Source organism: Panicum hallii, chromosome 2, assembly GCF_002211085.1.
Source record: "Panicum hallii strain FIL2 chromosome 2, PHallii_v3.1, whole genome shotgun sequence".
Classification (NCBI taxonomy): Eukaryota; Viridiplantae; Streptophyta; class Magnoliopsida; order Poales; family Poaceae; genus Panicum; species Panicum hallii.
Window position 1 is genome coordinate 5,651,676 of NC_038043.1, and position 19,945 is coordinate 5,671,620.

Genomic DNA, 19,945 nt, shown 5'->3' on the forward strand with positions numbered 1-19,945 from the left:
GTGCTCAAGATGAATAAGAATTTGACCCACCCACCCCTACCACTATAGGTTAACACTTGTAGAGAAAAAAACTCACTCACTGTTTAGTTTAGCTCTCTCTCTCACACACACACACTTTTTTTTGTTTACTAGCTACGCCCGGAGTTACTGCTAAACCTTGGTCAAAGCAAACTGAGCCAGCTAACCGACGCAGGTGGCGGTCAGACTCTACCCTCGCCTTCACCGAAGATGAGGTTCTCGGCAGTCGTCGGTACGGAGCTATTCAGAGGTTTCGTTCTTTTTTCTTGAGAAAAGAAGATGGTTCAAAGGACGTGCTCGGCCACAACACTCTCGTCGGCATCTGGTGGGCTTGATTGTTCTCTCACTGGTCTTCGCACTTGTTCGCATGTGAAATACCAGGCCCGGCCCATGCAGCCGCCCACATGGAACCGGACTTGGTTCCTGCTGATGCGGACCAGAATGGGGTAACTAGGCTAGTAACTGTTGCAGGTAGAAGAAAGGACAACTTGCAAAGCATCTTTTGAGACAACGTTGACCAGACAAGATGAAACAAGGAAGACAAAAGAGACTTTCACGAACAGAGTATAATAGCATATAATTAACTCGACTAGCATTCGTCCAACCGTCACTTTCAAAGAAGCTGATGCAGTTCTATAGATGTGTACATGACCAATCTTATTGTGCTACAGGGTCCTCTTACACTCAGACACTGATACAGGAGACGGATGATCTTCTCTCACACAAGTAGGTCATACATACTTACTCAAGAAAGCACATAGCACACTGTGTTATTCAGACCACAATATAAGCATACCCTTCCACTACATAGCACACCTTGCATTAGATTTGCCCAAGAAGATGCATAGGCCTCACTCGGATTCAGATGAGGACCTCGGAAAGAGCTGAATGTGGTAGGGTTGCGGGAAGACGAGGTCCGAAATGCGGAACATCTGACCTCCTTTGATCTCCTTCCACCTACATGCCCCAAAAAGGAACAAAATGTATGAATACAACACACAAGTGTAAGTGAAGTGAATGGAATGGTTATGCACATGATGCATAAGCAAGTCCCATGTGAGGTTCATGTTGCACGCATATGCATGGTATCTTGGTAAGAAATGCAAACGCATGGTGTGGACTCAAGCATGTAACCTGTATTTGGTCACCAGAGCGTGAAGGAACATCGCAATCTGAAGCTTCGTGAAGTCGGCACCAATGCAGTGCCTCGCACCATCTCCAAATGGCATGAAGTTCTTCATCAAAGAGCTCCCATGGGCTCCCTGCACATTTTAGTGGACACATTGATCCATGCTCAAACTGATGCTGCGAAAGTGAAAATAATTGCTAGGTGGTTGTTCATGTTCTGCTCATAGTTTGACATGTATTTATTGCTCAATTCCAGGTACATGTAAATTTATAATTGTTCTCCTGTTAAAAAGGGAGCTTCCGTTTATTTCTTGGTGAGGATGGGGGTATAATCATTTTTTTGAAATAAAATTATCTCAACAGATAATTGCAGAAATTGGACTCCACTTGACAGAATTGTAAAACTAGTAGCCAGTCGGCCAACAGGTGACCGACCAACAGATGGATCGGAGTGGTCCACGTTGGCTTTCGGCATGCGTGGTGCCCGAGAAATATACTACTGCGCCACATGAATAAGTTTTCTTTTTTCCTTATTTACCCCACATGGGCTCACGTTATGGGCATTGTCAAGCCGATAGGCCTGCTGGCCCAAGATTAGGCCCGGGCGGCAATTGTCCGGTCCGACAGGCCTCTCGGCCCATGGATGCCCCGATGGGCCTTCGGCTGGCTGACAGGCCTTGCCGGGCCGACAGCCCATCACATCATTTCTGACTGTCGTCGTCGGCCATTCCAGGCCCATCGAGCCCGTAGGCCGTTGAACGGCGGGCGACTGTACATCATCTATGCTACAAATTCTGGATTCATCACCTGAAAAAAAAATAAATGGCTCCAATTCATCCAGTAAATAATTTGGCCCAAAATTCTTCCGCGTCCACGTGCTGAGTATGTTTTGCTTCTACCACGGTCACCACGTTGCTTGTGCATGTGTGCATGGCGGCATCCAACCCACGTCTGGATCATGGATGTGTGCTGAGGGCGGTAAGTTTTTACTTCTTTTTTCTCCTTTCTTATTCTTTAGTTTTTATTCATTTTCCTTCAACTTTTTCCTTTTTCCTTTTTTTATTTTGCCCTAATTCGGTATGTGCGCCAGTTTTCTATTTTATCTCCTTTTACTTATTTTCCTTTTATATTTATTTCTTCAAAAAACTTTTTTTTCTTTCTTTAGCTAGTTTCTATTCTTATTTTCATAATTTGTATCATTTATCTTAGATCTCTACGGTTAGATCTCAATAAATATATCTTTGATCGACTATTCACCATGTGGAACTATATTTGGACGTAGAGAGGAATGCTTCACGCCTTGTGTATACCGATTTATTCACATTGAAGACTTGAATTAAATTTCGATTCACATTTATAGTGGTTTGTTCTAAGTTCTCACACGCCTCAATGTAAGCATATGCATGCGTGCATGCAACCATGCATACGTATTGATTTCTTAGTTGATGCATGCGCGCATGCAGCTCATCTAGGAATTTGAGGCCACCTTAACACTAGTTCTTTCTTCTCATCTCTTTTCTTTTTTTTATTCCTTCCTTCATCTTTTTCTTCTCCTACTCTTTTATTTTTCTATAAGCCTACATATACAAACCTTTTCCCCTTATTTATTCTTATTTTCCTTTTGTATTCTTATCTTCATTTTTCATTTTCCTTTTTAACTAGTTTCACTTTTTTCTAGTTTGTATCATTTGTATTTGTTTCCATGTGAACTATTTATTCATAATTAAGGACGATTCATACATAATAAGTTTTCTATTATTTTTATCTAATATTTTTATTTTATTCTTTAATTTCTTATTCCACTCTTTTTTACCTATTCTTTATGTATCTATCCTCTTTTTCTATATTTTTATATTCTTCTATTACTCCTTGTTGTTCAATCTATCCATTATTTTTTATAGATAGTAATATTTTATTCTATGTTTATAATATAATTATTCCAGATGTATAATTTATTTGTTCCCTTTGTAGATTAAATTGTTCGACCATGTTGACTCATTTGTCCACGATATTTATTTTCTATTATTTAGCCTATATAATCAAATATTCGCGATGTTTGATATTTTATTCGTTGTATATTATTATTATTTATTTGTTATGTTTAATTTTTTGTTCGTACGAATAATTATTTATTCGTGTTGTTAAAATATTTATTCCCAGTAGCTGAAATTAATTATTTAGTATTAAAAAATATGTTTAAAAAATATCATGGCGAGTGTGGTCTTGTTTTGAAGATCTTGTCGTAAGAAAGATAATGGTGCAATCCAAATTTAATCTGGATGATCGATTTAATAGTTATAGCTTCTTTTACGTTTCGGATTTGCTTGCATGTGGGTGACGTCAGCACTTTTGTCTACTTCAGCATGCATGCGCAGATTCTCTTCTATTTAGCTGGCAACATACGCAACAATCAAATAATAAACAGGCCGGCCCAAAACAATCTCCCGAGACTACCACGAGGATCCCTGCGCTTCAGGTGATGGTTTGCGAAACCATCACCTGAAGTGATGGATAACCGCGCCCATTGAACGGCCATTTGAGCACTAGATTTGCAACATCTTCATATTTGTCTCGCGTGAAACCCTAGTATCCTTCGTATTTTTGGCTTATGCTTAGGAATTAAGATGGGTGATAAAATGACATTTTTAACCTCCATGACTGCAACAAGCGAGATCATTTATCAAACACGAGGATGCAGATGATCTAGGGAGAGAATGAAAAGACATGGATGCATGGGGAAGTACCAAGGTGGTCTATTTACACACCATGCTAGCAAATTAGGATCTAATTGAAAAAGATCCAAAATGTGTCTTAAACTATTATATTGATAATCACATAGCATCCAACCACTATTCATTTCCTCTGACATCTTACCAATATTCATTAAAATCAATTTGATAGTTCTTTTATATTTGGTCTTTACTCTTGTTATTATCTACATGCAATTTATGTTTCGATGGAGTCTTAGTTTCTTTGGGACATCCAATTCCTTCTCCACATACCAGCTTGAGAAATTATTTTTGTTATTTGTACAATTTATTTTATTATCCATCCGTATCGAGAATTTTTCTTTTAGATGATAGAAGATTACATTGAGTCATTTAAATGGATAGGGTTGTTTACTCATGCATCTTTTTTTACTTACCTGCCATCTCCATGGATTAAAGGTGAGTGGATCTTCAAAAATCAAAGGATTTAAATGCACTGCCATGGGGCTCACCAAGACCAACCATCCCTCTGGAATCGTATAGCCTGAATCATGAATATATTAACAATTACATGATTTATGTAAATTCATACTGGTGTGTTATATATAATACTCGCTGTGGTCCCACCAGAAAAACAGTCATCTTGGAATAGGTTTTCTTTTGCTAATGAAAATAACAAATTAATAATGTCTATGCATGTAAGAGAAGATAAATACCATTTACATGGACATCCTTCAATGTCTTTCTAAAAATCCCGGGACCATGGCTACTTACACGAACCATCTCATTAATAACCTTCACATGGAAGAAATTATCAGATTAAGTTAAAGACACGATGCAAACAAAGTGTTTCGCTGAATAGCCCACTGTGAAATTGTAAAAGTTAGAAAATATGGAGAAAAAATAAATGAGCGTAGCTATCAGTGTTAAGTGTTTCGACACATGTAAATATTAAAGCTCGATCACTAATGGCTTGCACGTTCGTGCCCTGTGCGCTGCTATTATGTATGATACTCTAAGCACATAGACTTGTATATATGTGGGTTACTATTGTAGGGTACTATGCACCTTTGATTATATATATGTATGTACATGTTGTAGCATTGAAAATGACATTTAACAATCATGATTTATACGTACATAAGGGTTGATAACAGTATATGTTATATAAAATGGATCATTCGCACCGCATGTACGGACTCTACTGCTTAATTTGTATGGCAGTTTGGTACAATGGACTTGAGTTTAGAATTGTTGGGAGAACGGATCATTGCCACTTCTATATAAATGATAGAGATGAAACAAGTAATGGTATAGTGAAATAGGTCAATGAGAGCTACACAGCGGTGGTAGAACGGTAAATGACACAATGTTAGATGGAAGGTAGGACGATGCCACACGGAAAGTAGGAAGGTATAGAGGACAATGACCTAGCGAGGGCGTCTCGTAAGAAAATAGTATGTTGCGACACTCAACCTACTTTAGATGTGGCTCGGTTGTGGTCTATGAGTGCTGAGTGCAAATATTTAGTACAATATTTCTAGTTGAGCAAGAGTATAGTTAACTTATTAACTTATAAGCTTTTGTCCTTAAGCCATAGCACCTTCAGTTTAATCCTTTTACTGAAACGAGAATGAAAGTATGAAAGTGTAAGTAGGGTACTATGTGTATATAGGTCCACCCTCGGAAGAGTTGGTTAGTACGACTTTGGAGGATGGGGTGTTACCGTCCTACAGATGTGAGGTAGAGGTAGCTATCGGAGGCTCCTTTTATAAAAATGGGGTTGCGTGGACTGTGTGTTAATTTGCTAGGAGAATAAGGTTCTATTCAGAAATTTCATCTATAAAAGTTGAAGCTCGGGTTGACTCAACGGAGCACTAGGACTTTTTGTTTCAAAGTAGTCGGGTTGCACAGACTGTGTTTTAGTTTTGTAGAAGCTCGATTGCCGTTTCGCAAAATTACTGAGACCCTATGGCGAAGTTGTGACCACCAAAAAATTCGAGGCATCATGGATTCCACTATTGGTCATCGAGCCACACGACTTTTGTGTATTGAATTAAAAAAGCTCATAAGTTTCAAGGAGCCACTATTACTTTGACGATTAAAGCTTTCTCTTTACGATCGTTGCATCTAGTTTTTTGCAGAGCATTGAAGCATTACTGTTTACATTCCTTGTAGATCCTACATAAAGGTCTGCGAAATACCAATATGGCGAGAATATTGATGTTTTTCAGTGCCTTAATTATCCGATCCAAATCAGTTTTCCTCAAATCCATGTTTGTAGGAGTAAATTTCTCATTCTAATAGATAATACTAACTTATTAACCTTACAAAAAGAAAGTTGTTAGTTTATGAACCTTTTATGTAATGTGATAAAATATCCCAAGAGCATCTAGCTGAACATAATTATGTTAGCTGCTGTCAACGGAATATTAAATACATCCATGACAAAATTACCTGATTAGTGAATTTCATGTACTTGAACTCCTCCCATGTGATTCTTGAATTCACCACTTCTCGTTTTTTTAGTATTGCGTCATGCTCCTCCTATAAAAGGGGTCTCTTTATATTCTAATAGTCTGTACTAAGTCAATTTACTGATGCACCCTAGGTACTGAATGGTAATTGGATCCTAGATAAAATTAAAATTGGAAGCAAAAACTGAGATATTTGCACTTTCAATACAAACTAAATTGTTAAATACTCCCTTCGTCTAAAAATAAGTGCACTTCTTGTCTTAAGTCAAACTATATATGTCAACTTTGACCAGGTTCATGGAGAAGAGTATCAGTATTTATTATACCAAATAGGTATACTATGAAAATATATTTCATGATGAATCTAATGACACTTATTTGATACCATAAATATTGGAATAATTTTGTATAAATTTAGTCAAACTTAGAATGATTTGACTTAGGACATAGCTAAAGCCTAAAGGTGTACTTATTTTGGGACAAAGGGAGTAGGGCCCAATTAGTGAAAATTATAGAATGAAAGTACAGTAAGACTGAAGCATATGTTTTACTTCAGGTAGGAACACGAACCGTAAGTGCTTCCACTACATTTGGGCTGTCTGTGAGGAACTTCATGCCTATGGTGAGTGTTGTTGGTGTTAATGCAATGCCAGCAAATATGAGTCCACAAACTAAATCCACCATGAAATTTTCATCCACCAATGCCTCTTCACTTTGCAATTCTTCAACAACTATGTCCAAAAAGTCCCCATATCGTTTTTGTGGTGTACTGATCCGTTGTTTCAGCAAATCTTTCAGCACCTTTTGCACATATTTTCTTGCCTGTATATCAAGGGCAATAGTTATACCATCCAATATGCAAAGAAATTTGATAGTAATGTCCACGTCTATATGTTTTGGTCTCAAAACCAGTGTAAATGCGATGAAGTCCCACACGCAATGAATTATAGGGAGAGGATCGAGAATCGGTGTGGCCCTCTCATGTTTTCTCAAAAATTATAATATAGGTTATGAGCTGAAACAAAACTAATTTTTTTGTCCATTTCCAAAACAGAAAATTATGAGCCGAGCCAAGTTGAGCAGCGTTCTTTGCCAGCCTTAGCACAGAGGCTGGCTTTTGTGGTGCGATCATGTATGATTCAGCCATTTTCTTTATAAATTATGATTCAACCGTTGTAATATAAAGGTATTTGTATATATACGGATAACTATTTCCTTATAAAAAATGAAAAAAGTATGGAGAACTATTTATAGTAAAATTATAATAATTGTCCTATCTGCTAGTATCCAGGTATGCGAGCATGTGCAGACACCTGCATGCTTTGATAGAATTTTGTCCCTGGAACATAAATTGGGAAGGATACTGCGCCTTGGAAGAACAATTCGAATTTTTTTCTCAATTCCTTTGTGCTTGGGCTATCAGACTCAAAGCCAATAACCTTCTTGATTGTAATACGAAACAACATCTGCAAGAAGGCAAAATAACAAACCTTAATTGACAGGGGCACATTTATATAAAGTAAAAATTAAGATTTAGAACAATCACTAAAATATCTAGTTAAATGAATGCCAATGTAAATGAGCTTGAGTGCATAATAACATCTCTGGCATAAAAAGAGTATAAATAATTACATTAAGGTCAATTGGCAACTCTTGGCTCGTAAAAGGGGCCAATTTTGCCATCAGTTACACGTTTGCTTCCCTTATTTTTTCACCTATTACCTACCTTCAATGTCAAACTAAAAGAAAATGTAACAGATTATGTTTCAAAAGAAAGATGCATGGGAGTCACCGACTCCTTTTGTATCTCTATAAGGTATGCATGGAAATTAGCTTTTTGTGAAAATTAAGTTTTAGTTTGTAACATATCAAGATTCTTAGTTGGCATATTGCTGACATATGCTGTGTACAAAAAAATATATTGATGGATATTTTACACTGGATTGGTGCTCGTGAAGTTCAACTTTTAAAATCTTCTGTTGCTGACATCGTTAGATTGGAAATTACTCTAAACTGTACACTCACAACTGTTTGTATCAGAAGTGTACTTTTGCAATAGAATTGCAGAACAATGTTGTATTATGCTAGTATCAACTTCCAAATAATCACCGTTTAATGCCCGGACCGGGGTGGAGTGGGGGAGAACTAGTATAAAATAGATTCCTCAATGACTATGCACATATTTTTTTTTTGCATCTAGAATCTGCATGAAAATATTTTTATTGTAATTATGAACCTGAAATATTTTCCTCAATGATTACACAAATATTTTTGTTTTACATCTAAAATCTACATGAAAATATTTTTATTCTAATTCTGAAGATGAAATAGATTCCTCAATGACTGCATAGATATTTTTGTTTTACATCTAAAATCTGCCCTAAAATAACTTTCAGCTGCGTGCACAAGACTTTATGTTGTTTGATTTGCTTTTGGCAATTATAATTTCACTTCACGCTGTAAGGAAGGTCAGAGGCGGACCCAGGGTTCGAATGGAGCCCGGGCAAATCACAAGGCAATTGTTTCTTCTTATCTCCAATTGAACTGAGAACTATAGATTTGATGGCTAGCATTTTACAATTGTTGCGCTGGAATTCGGGCAGGTGCCTAGGGTCGCCGGGCCCTAGGCCCGCCACTGGGGAAGGTTGATTGTTGCTACGAGAAGTCCTCCGCAAGGACTGCGGTGCTCTTTGTAACAAAAATTATCCCGCCAAGTGGATAGTCAAGAAATTTATATTTTGAGGTGTTGCCCCATTTTATCACTCCAAATCCAAATGACACTCATGAAAAACGAAATCAACAATATTTGCAGTTGAACTACATGATAAATATACTAAAACCTCTAATTTAAATTATTTTAGACACCTATGTTGTCTAGTAAATTGGATCATCATGTGTATATGAAAAATTAGTTTGCTGGGTATGATGTTCCAAATATCTAGCTTGAACACTAACTTTTTTGTTCCTTGATTGTTCATAAGTACAATTTGGTTACTGTTGCCACATCTGTGGTGATGTAAAGATTAGTTTTGGAAACCACCTGGATTCGAAATAGAATATTGGACATAATATTTTGGTACTATATATAATTGAGAATATGAAAACAGCGACTCCTACTAAATTATCTAGTGAAAACAATCTAGGTGCAGAAACAATCTCAAGAGTGTGCATGAGCGCTATTGGGCTATATGTGATGTTATCTTTACGTATTGTCCATCATCGTTTTTGCTTTATGCATGTGTGATTCTTCAGTCCTCATGTGAGGTCATGTAGCTTGATTGACACTTCCGTAAACATCAGTCTATTTCTAATGAACGAAATAGGGCCCTGACCCACAAGCTCTAACTAAATCCTTATTATAACGCCAGAAATTATTATTATTATTATTATATTTATTTTTTTTCAAATGAGTTAGATAGATTTACTAATGGAAGAGGATCCACCATTATTAAAATATCCATGATCTTTCCACCACCTGAATTTTTTGTATGATGGTTCATGAGATTATTTGATTTTGTTCTTTAGGTAATGGAAAAGTAGAAGTTTTTTTCCTAAAACAGAAAGTAAAAGTTATCTGATGTCTTACCGATAGACTTGTACAATATTTTAAACTATTGTTGGAATATTTCTTTGAGAAAAAAGGAATCATGTGCATATTTCATTACAAACTATAAAAGATTATATGGCGAAGAAACACAAGCATGTATTTGTAACACCCCGTAGCTAAAATCTGTTTTCGAGTTTCAGCCAGCTCCTCACGTGAAATAGACCTGCATTCGTATAGCATCCCCTAACACTTTCGTTTTTGTTTCGTATAGAAGGGATAACCCAGATGTTTCGTTTTTGTTATTGGCCCTCACCTCCTAAACTTCTAAGCTGGTACGAAACTCACCAACTGCAACCATTTAGACCACCTGGGCCAATAAAAACCACTACAATGGTATATTGGACTGGGAATCATAGTATTATAGAAAAATAGTGAACTTACGTTGGTCATGGCCTCCTTCACCTCGATGTTTGGATTAGCAGCCCATGTTCTAAGGGACTCTGTGATGATGCTCTCCATTTCAGATAAGAACGCTTCCTTAAGGTTTTTTGGTGCATAGAGTGGAGCTCCTAAGCTTCGGATGTATTTGTGAATGGAACCATAGCATTCAGAGATGATCTTCTTGCCGAATATACTGTTCATCGCGTCAGGGTACCATAATTGGAATAGCTTGTCGTTGTTACGAAATACAAAACGGTTGAACTCCATGTCCATCGAGACAACCACAGGCTTCCCCACCAAGCTGGTCTTGAAGAGATGGCCATACCTAAGAAAAGAGATGATGACTAGTCATAATATCCCAACAAATCATTTGCCTGATCTTGTATACGCAGCTGTAGACTGGCACAGCGAGAATGAAAAAAAGCTTAAGAATATCTTAAGTTAATTAGGAACAAATTAATGCTTTTAGAGGTTTACTTTTAGGCATGTGATTGGAGGTGCACTTGTAGGTATATGAGTGTGGTGCGTGCGTGATTGCGTGTGTGGTGTTGTGTACATACGTGTTGCCCTTGTGATATGTCGCAAGGGCAGCACATCTTGCTTTTCCTTCAGTTTTCTCTTTTATTTGTAATGCAGTTTAGTTATAATAATCACAAATTCACAACACTCATGTTATAGCTTTTAAAAATACGTCTCAACAATCAATGCAACCAGGAGGCAGAGACTCAAATTAAACACATGATGCATGGTAGCTCGCCCATCGTGAGCTTATTGTATGTGAGTTCTACACTACGTATTTCTTTTCAAATTAATGGCACGGCTGAGAATTATTTCTCTATCGTGTATATAAGCAAAGAGAGTGAGTTGAAGTTAACCTGTCACCTTTTCAGCCTCAGCTTGTAGAAGTCTGGAATGTCCAATGAAGGGCTTGACTTCAAGAGTTGGAGTGTCTCGCCAACGATAGGTAAGCCCATGGAGCCAGGAGGAAGCCTCCCATTGCATGCAGGGTTCGTCCACCTGTAGATCAAGAGAAGAAGCCATCCTAGAACGAGTGTAAAGATGCCATAGAGAACAACATCTTGCACTTGCAGCTCCATCATTTCTATGATGATCAAATTCAGTTGTGCTTTATTGGCGAATGAAGAAGAAGCACGGAACCATATATATAGTTGCTGAAATGTTGTAAAACCTTTGAGCCAAATTAAATAATTCGTTTAAGAGATCTACACCAACACCCCTTGTCGTGAGTCCGAAGGGCACACGTATTTCATATGAAAAACACGTGACTTGTGACGCGCGAACAATGAGCGGCCGTGAGGTAGCTTAGGGGTGGCCCTTTAGGCCTAGAAAAAAATATTGTTTTTATTTTCATTTGCAAACTTATGTCCCGATTATCCGGACCAGCACATGTACTCACATTTCGTGCCAGCACACCAGCCGGAACGAATACGTGTTGGGAATGAATACATATCGGCCTCGTGGTGTGACCCTGTAACCGGTATGGATGTGGTTTTTGAGCCGGCATGGATGATATGCCACGCAATAGTAAAACTAGAGTCGATGATTTACTCACTTATTTATAAACTTTGGTCTTAGTTACAAGTATTAGTTTTCTAATCTTGATCAAACTCTAGTGTGCCGAATTACATCACTTGTAATTTTCGGATGTAACGAACTAACAACCATCAGTACTATTGGCATATTAGTAGCTATCATTAGAGCATATCTGGACAAAAGTGGGCTGGCACATTGTGTATGCAACAGTGCAATTTGGTGAGCAGGTCCTTTCTGATTAACTATTTAGAATTTATTGATGGGACTGCCATTTCTTTTTTTTAAGAAAGAAACCCTATCCTTTTGCATCATGTGTTATGAGAATTCAAAGCTCATTTGTACAAAACTATATATATATATATATAGTCAAATATAAGGACTTTATTACTAGCACCAAAGGGTCATCACCAACTGTTCGTAAGTTCCCATTTGTGATGGTTTCAGTGCAGCCGTGAGCAAGAAAAACTGCTTCAGAGATGTGGTCATTTTTTTATACCATGGATGAAAAATCCAAGATACAAAGCTGTGATAGATACTCTGTCGCTCAGTACTAGCTCGTATCTGGAAAACTTAAAAACACCTTTATCAGCATTAAAAAATTAAAAGTTTCATGTGGCCTAAGGCGGGTCCAATGGTTTGGATTATGAATAATAGTTTTTGAATCTTGATTGAACTCTCTGGTGTGCCACATTATATCAATTAAACTTTCCGGATGTAACCATCATACTATTAGTAGGAATGTGCTGGCAGATAATGTGTGCAACAGTGACATAATTATGCAATTTGGTAAAATAGCCCTTTCAGACCCACTTCATGTTCACGTACAACAGTTCCATAGCTACTTATAGTTTTCTGATGGACCCATGCATGACAGAGACTTTGGTGCTCATATTGAAAGTAACTTATTAAAAAAAATACTACCTAAATCAGCAATAAAAATTTAAAATTTTCATGAGGCCTAGGACTCGGGCAATACAACGAAACTCTTCCAACAAATCAAATGTGGTGCAAGGGTAGTTGAACCCGAGACCGCTAGGTCCCAAAGAAGGGTGCAGACTGACCTAGCATGTATTGTGTGGTGAGATGTCAAAATGTATTCCTTTTTACCTTTTTTTTAATGTATTGATCCATGGGCTAAAGTAATATTTCAGTGTTGAATATTAGATTGCACAAAGCCTAATGTGGCAAATATAATTCATATTTCATTTGTGAGAGCCGTAGACTTCATTAAGCGGGGTAGGATATATGGAAGAAAAGGGTGAACATGCATGGAAGTTATCAGGTGACCTATATCTCCTCTGTGCAGAAATATTTATACACAACACTGTATAATACGGACCTAATTAGCTAACGAATCAAGCAGCTTCATCATCCCACTATGGCTCACTAATAATTCTACAGAAAATATTGTCATCCAGATCTATCTAAACAAGAGCTTGGAAGCCACTACTACTAACTAATGGTCATCATCTAGATCTCTTGCACAAAATCATGTCCTGGTATCTACCAAGCCAAGGCTTTGCCGCCACTAGGCTTAATTGATAAACCTAGTAAGTAGTAACAATACCTATCACCGTACATAGGTCATGCCGTGCAAGGCCATCATTGTCCTCCTCCTCATACTCATCCATATCCCCCTCGCCATCCGCCATCTGTGTGCGCGCCTCTCCTACTCCTCACAGCAGCATGACCACGACTGCATTGTGCACGTACACGCCCATGGCAACTTCAACAGGAATTCTTAATTTTTTGATTTAAATATACCTTCATATATTCATGATTCTTACAAAATAGTAAGATTATTATATAAAGGGAATTTGTGGTTGCTGACCTTGCCAAGACAAACCGTACTTGCCAGCTGCCAACTGCCAACTGCCATCTACTATACTGTTACTATTCATGGACTGTTTGCTTCATGGGCTTGAAAAGCTACCTGGGATCAGTCAATGTTTTTGGGGCCTGCAGCTGGAGTTGGAATTTTTTTTAAAAAAGGGTTAAAAAGAAATTTAAATTCAAAAAAAGGGTGCCGGTTTGGGAAATTTCGAAAAATGGGTACCTCCCGCCCAATGAAAGGGCGGGATGACGCATCCCGCCCATCCAACGGGCGGGGGGTCGGCGGGGGGAGGAAATCCTCTTCGCAGGGGCCTTTTTGCGAAAAGTCAGGCGACATCCCGCCCTTCCAACGGGCGGGATGTCCCCCCCAACTATTTAAGCCCCCACCCACCCCCTAATTCTCATAAAATTCATCAAAAATCAGAAAAAAGAAAAGGAGGAGAGGAGAGGAAGAGAGGAGACGAAGCGGCGAAGCCCTGTCCACACGTCGGTTTGGAGGTATTATAATCGTATAATTATTAATTATTTTTACGAATATTTGTTAGGGTAGTTATACGTAGAATTCAGTATTTTCAATAGTTTTTAGAAATATTTGTTAGGATAGTTCTATTTTAAATAGTTTTGAGTATTTTAATAGTTGGTAGATATATTTCTTAGGCTAGTTATATTTTAAATAGTTTTTATAATTGCAGTAGTTTTTAGATATATTTTTTAGGGTAGTTATATTTCGAATAGGTTTCGGTATTTTGAATAGGTTTCGGTATTTTGAATAGCTTTTAGAAATATTTCTTAGGGTAGTTATATTTTGAATAGTTTTTATAATTGCAGTAGTTTTTAGATATATTTTTTAGGGTAGTTATATTTTGAATAGATTTCAGTATTTTGAATAGCTTTTACAAATATTTGTTAGGTTAGTTCTATTGTAAATAGTTTATAGTATTTTCAATTGTTCGTAGGAATGTGTCTTACGGTACTTATATTTTTCATGCAGATATGGCGCAGACACCAGAGCTCCTTGACGCGCACATCGATGAACGGCACAGGTCGTACCTGGCTGCGGTGGAGGGGCAGGAGCTTCACGAGTTGCGCCCTCGTGTAGCAAAGGAGTTATTGCACCTGGACGACCGCTGGCTTGACAGGTGATACTTTATATTTTTTTTACGAAACTAATGTATAGCGTGTAAGATAATTGTAACCACAATGCAAAATATACAGGTTACGTGAGGCTGGTTTGCTGCCACTCGCACGTATGCTTCAGGCCGGCGACGGTCAAGACGGTGGCGCGAAGAAGCGGATGCAGCTGGACCGCTCTCTACTTGCAGCGTTGGCGGACAGGTGGCGTCCGGAGACGCACACGTTCCACTTGCCGTGCGGGGAGATGGCCCCCACGTTGCAGGACGTGTCGTACCTGCTCGGGCTTCCCATTGCGGGTGAAGCTGTTGGCCCGGTTGCCGTGCCACCTTTCTGGAGGGTGGAGCTGCAGGAGCGGTTTGGTCCCGCGAACCCGCCACTTGTTGTGAACGTACCTGATTTGCCCGGCCCCGCCAAGAGTTGGGTAATACAATTTAGGGTACGTCCAGTTATTTTTTATTTAATTTAATTGAATCATATGTGAGTACCTCTAAGTTTTGAACAAATATATTACAGGCTCAGGATCTGCACCCTCTGGCTGGGCAGTACGAGGTGTCACGATACCTGGAGGCGTATCTGTTATGGTTGTTCGGCTGGACTCTTTTCTGCAACTTTACCGGCAATTACGTGGACAAGGTGCTCATGCAATACGCGCGCGCGATTGCGGATGCGGAGCCGGGCCAGGTACCTGGGTGGAGCTGGGGATCGGCAGTGCTTGCTGCGACGTACCGAGGTCTTTGCCAGGCCTGTTTGAAGACGGAGAGGACTGCCGTCATCACAGGCTGCCCACTTCTGCTGCAGCTATGGTCGTACGAGCGATTCACCATAGCGCGTCCCCTAATCAGCGAAGAGCCTTATCCACCCGAGATGTACGGGATGTGGGACGAGGATAGCCCCACGATGGGTTCGCTTTGGACCGATCGACGGGTAAGTTCTTTTAAGCTCTTTAATTTACTGTTATACGTTTCTGTATACGAGGAGTACCGATGCAGTTGTGTAATTTTTTCAGATGAGCTGGGCACATCGGCAGGTCCGAAAAGCATACCCTCAGTTCGTGTCCGAATTTGATCGGATGCGGCCACAGGATGTCATCTGGACACCGTACACCGCTGCGGCTATCCAGACACGTGCGCCGCATGGGTTGTCTTCCCTCTGCACGCGTGACGAGGAGTACTGGCTGACAAAGGCGAACCTAGTGTTCGATATTCTCGTCGAGCCGTACTGCGTCGAGCGTGTGATGAGACAGTTCGGGCGACGACAGCAGTTTCCTCTCGTACCTCGAGCGTTCCAGGCCGTGCCGCGCAACGTACACGAGTAAGTTTGTGATAACACGTTTTGTATGACTTATATATTCGTTATCATAAAGCAATGTTGAATTTCAAATGTTCGCAACAGATATTCGCGCAGGGGATATCATGCCAACGAGGTGAACTGGGTCGTCAAGATGCAGGAGTACGTGCAAGGGTGGCTAGACGCACCTGACGATGTGTGGGACGAGCCGCAGCCACACACAGAGGCGTCTTACAGCGCATACCTCCGCTGGTACCTCCTTCGTACGCGTCCGTACGTCACTCGTTCACATATTCATGACGCGGAGGATCAGCACCAGCCGACCATTTCTGACACGTATCCCTCGTACCGTGATCAGGACCAGCGTGGCGCGGTACGTGTTTCGCAACTTGAATTATTAAATATTTTTTCTAAAATATCGATACCAATAGTAATCTGCATCCCATTACGTATGCAGATCGATCTGATCAACTTCGCGGAGGTCGAAGCTACATCTCAGATCACGTTGATTGAACGTGGAGTGCGTATACCGGAGGCACAGTACAAGGACAGCTTCCGTAAGATTCAAGACAGCTTGACGCGAGCGTTACGTGCACTGACGTGTCGCGGCAGAGACGACGTGGGGACCTCCAGTTCATCTCATGCGTCCGCCCACGTGTACACAGCTGGCCCGTCGACCTCTACAGCACCGCACGCAGCGTCCAGCGGTACTGCCGCTAGTTCAAGCTGTAAGTTCTTCATAATTGCCATTTCAATCACCTATGATTTACACGACTAATTTCATTTCTTTTTGTAGTCATGCACTCGACGGCAATGGGACCTCCTCCTGCAAGAATGGAGCCTCAGACGTTTGGCGCCTATGCTCCAGGACCGTCTCTCCCGTCAGGCTCGAGGCCAGCTGCACCGTACTCTTATGGCTATGCTCAGCATGCATGGTCGACGGGAGCTCCTGCATACGGCGGTCCATTCGGTGTGCCGGACTGGGACGCCTGGGAGGGCGGCTCCGCCACTTGGTCAGAGCTGGTGGGCGGCGGCGCCGAGCCTGACATCATTGGTCCATCCCAGACATATGACGCTCCAGGTGCACAGTCCCAGGATGACCCCTTCACACCTGCACCTCCTCCGCCTCGTCCTCACCGTGCTCCAGATGCATTTACGTACTCGGAGGACCACATATGCCGACGGCCTAGGACTAGGGGCGGGAGGCCCAAGAGAGCGCGAGGTCCGGGACATGCGGAGTAGATACTCTTGATTTGGTGAACTTTTTATATTTAAACTGTTTTTGTATGATACTATTTTCTTTTTAATCGGTTGATCTATCGTACTGTCGTAATATTCGGATTCTACGTTGCAAAACGTTATCGTTTAACCATCTTCATACGAATTTTAGATAGAGCAATCTTCTTCGTAAAATTGAATTAAAATTTTATATGTACACAAAAGAATATGGCGAATCAATATTGCATTTGAAAACAGTCTCAATTTCAAATAGATTGTAAATCATAAATTCCAAAGGAAAATAAAAAAAAATGGCTCTAAACATCCCGCTCACTGGCCGGGCGGGATGCCTCCCGCCCTCTGGCCGGGCGGGATGCTCCCTCAGGGACCCGTTCGCGAATAAGAAAAGTTTCTTATTCGCGAAGGGGCCCTCGGGGGGGCCTGGAAAAAGTTTTTTTGAGGGTCCCGCCCGCTGGTTGGGCGGGATGTCCCCGGCCCCACGCCTCCCGCCCGATGATCGGGCGGGAGGCACCCATTTTTCAAATTTTTCTCAACCGGCACCCCTTTTTGGAATTTTAATTTTTTTTAAACCCTTTTTTAAAAAAAACTCGCTGGAGTTGTGCCTTGCTTCCTCTTCGTTTGGCATAGTTGCACACCTCTTGTTGTATCATTGGTCCGGGCTTAGAAGTGCAGCGCCTCATGAGCTAAGCTTGGTGATTGGTGCGAAATAAATCAAGAGACGCCTTTGCAGCACTACCAGAATATGTGTAGCTCCCGAGTGTCAAAAACACTCGGCAAAATCGAAAATGCACTCGGGAGAGAAGTTTCCGACGGTCAACCTTCGGGAAACCCCATTCGGCGGCCTCAAGTCGGGAGCGTTTTGTTTCCCCGAGTGTTTTACAAGATACACTCGGTATTCTGGTCTTTCCCCTGTGTTTTATCTGGCACTCGGGAATGTTTAAGGCACACGGGAACAGGCCCTTAGTGACGGCAGTTTGGCTCACGCATAACCATCACATGCGTCGATGTATCATTCATGACAGATACAACAATCAGCGGTTCAATCCACACGGCAATTTCAATGTTTCGGCAAGTGCAGGGCAAGTAAAACATGGTCCGTGGTACACGTACTGAGCAAAAGGGAACTTACAAAAGCATGCATATCCAATTAGTTCTACTATCCGTCAAATTTGCTACAAGAATCCAATGCTCTAGTGGGTGAAGCGACTAGCAACTACCAGCACACTTGAGGCACTTCAGAAACCTTTTCGCTCCAAGTGATTATTAGCTGCAAAAAAGAATCAGCAAAAGACATTCATATGATGAACGAACCAACAGCTATACAGATGTCTAATTGGCACCCAACCAACAGAGTAAGAATCTTATAAAAAAAACCCAACAGAGTAAGAACAAAATCACAGGCTTAGATAGTAACTGCATAGGGCCCTGCAACACTCTGGATGGAGCACTGCATCAAACCTCTGAAGAAATAAAATCTACTTCTATAGAGCAGACGTAATTTCGCATGTACCTTTCCGAACCAAGGGCAAAAAAATGTAGATGCAGGAGTAGAAGATGCTGCAATCTTGATGCTAGCTGCTCCTCAGGTCACCTGCAGATGCTGAAGAGAATGCAGTAATCGAACCCAGGAAGCATGAGTCCCCACGAAATCCAGATCCAGAAGAACAGGTTGTAAATTGAGAAAACAAATCAGATTGGGATACCCAGGAAGCTTGCATCCGTCTTTCCCCCAATCATGCCCGCCCCAAATCTCACCGTACGTGAATCATCTGGACCAGGCGCAGCAGAGGGGTACTGTAGGGAGGAGGGAGGCGGAGGAGGGCTCCTTTGAAATTAAAATCACCCACTCTCTCCAACCCTGATCACCACCCGCAGCCAAATCCAACCGGCTGGCACCCGCCAGCCCCTTCCTTCTCTCTTCTGCACGCTCAACTTCTACTTTTTTTCTCTCTCTTCCCCTGTATCCCATCTAGGAGTGTATGCGGCCACATCCTACACGGTGGCTGCGTGAGGGTGACTTTCATGGAAAAATATGGTTGTTGCACACCATGACTGTGTGCAACGGTGGTCGGGTTAGGGCAGTCCCAATCCTCCAACTTAGCTGGTTTCTATAATATTAAATACATTGCCATGTAAGAAAAAGCTGATGTGGTGGGGTTAATAAGGAGAGAAGAAAAAATATAAAGAAACCGTGTCTCGTGCAAGAAACCATATCTACATGAAAACTAAGATAAAAGAAGAGAGGACAGGAGGAGAAAAGAGAGAGAAGAGATATGATTGGATAGTAATTTATTTTGAAGAAACTATGCATTGGGAGTGTATTTTCTTATGTGACATAGCAAGCATAGAAACTACCAGTAGTGTCTTGGGTTGGGACCGCGCTTAGTGCAATTACTACCAATCCACGCAGATGAGGTAGCCGGGTCGGCGTGATAGCCATCGATCAGATCAGCGCAGCAGCGTATAGATCGGCAGAGTTTAGCAACTTGGTGGTCTCTTCACTTCCTTGTCAGTGAGGCAAGGTTTGGCCAACCAAGTTTAACTAGGTGACGTCCGGTTTCGGTGTGGGTCACGAGGTT

General features: G+C 40.8%; 1 protein-coding gene and 1 long non-coding RNA gene across 3 annotated transcripts; both read right to left on the minus strand.

Moving 5' to 3' along the window:
• Positions 1-569: 569 nt before the first annotated feature.
• On the minus strand, positions 570-11,441 carry LOC112879315 (cytochrome P450 87A3-like). 2 transcript variants are annotated; one of them, XM_025943541.1, is made up of 9 exons: positions 11,202-11,441; positions 10,320-10,644; positions 7,645-7,797; positions 6,902-7,153; positions 6,312-6,401; positions 4,571-4,649; positions 4,292-4,398; positions 1,153-1,280; positions 570-975 (listed from the first exon to the last, which is right to left on the minus strand). In XM_025943541.1, the coding sequence occupies exons 1-9, from the start codon at positions 11,417-11,419 to the stop codon at positions 870-872; spliced, it is 1,458 nt and encodes a 485-aa protein (XP_025799326.1). In that variant the 5' UTR covers positions 11,420-11,441; the 3' UTR covers positions 570-869. The 2 variants fall into 2 exon arrangements, with proteins under 2 accessions (XP_025799326.1, XP_025799325.1); XM_025943540.1 differs by having other exon boundaries at positions 10,320-10,647.
• A 6,963-nt stretch (positions 11,442-18,404) lies between these two features.
• On the minus strand, positions 18,405-19,432 carry LOC112883025. The gene is made up of 2 exons (XR_003226745.1): positions 18,877-19,432; positions 18,405-18,633 (listed from the first exon to the last, which is right to left on the minus strand). It is a non-coding gene; the product is annotated as an uncharacterized LOC112883025 (long non-coding RNA).
• Positions 19,433-19,945: the final 513 nt, after the last annotated feature.

Bases quoted from the DNA above. Each gene is read 5' to 3' on its own strand.
- LOC112879315 (XM_025943540.1), bottom strand. From the start codon at position 11,419: ATGATGGAGCTGCAAGTGCAAGATGTTGTTCTCTATGGCATCTTTACA. The intron at 7,798-10,319 runs GTAAGTTCACTA...GCCTTCTTGCAG, and splicing joins TGAAGGAGGCCATGACCAAC to ATGTTGTTTCGTATTACAAT. The intron at 6,402-6,901 runs GTTCGTGTTCCT...CCCCTTTTATAG, and splicing joins ATGTAGTGGAAGCACTTACG to GAGGAGCATGACGCAATACT.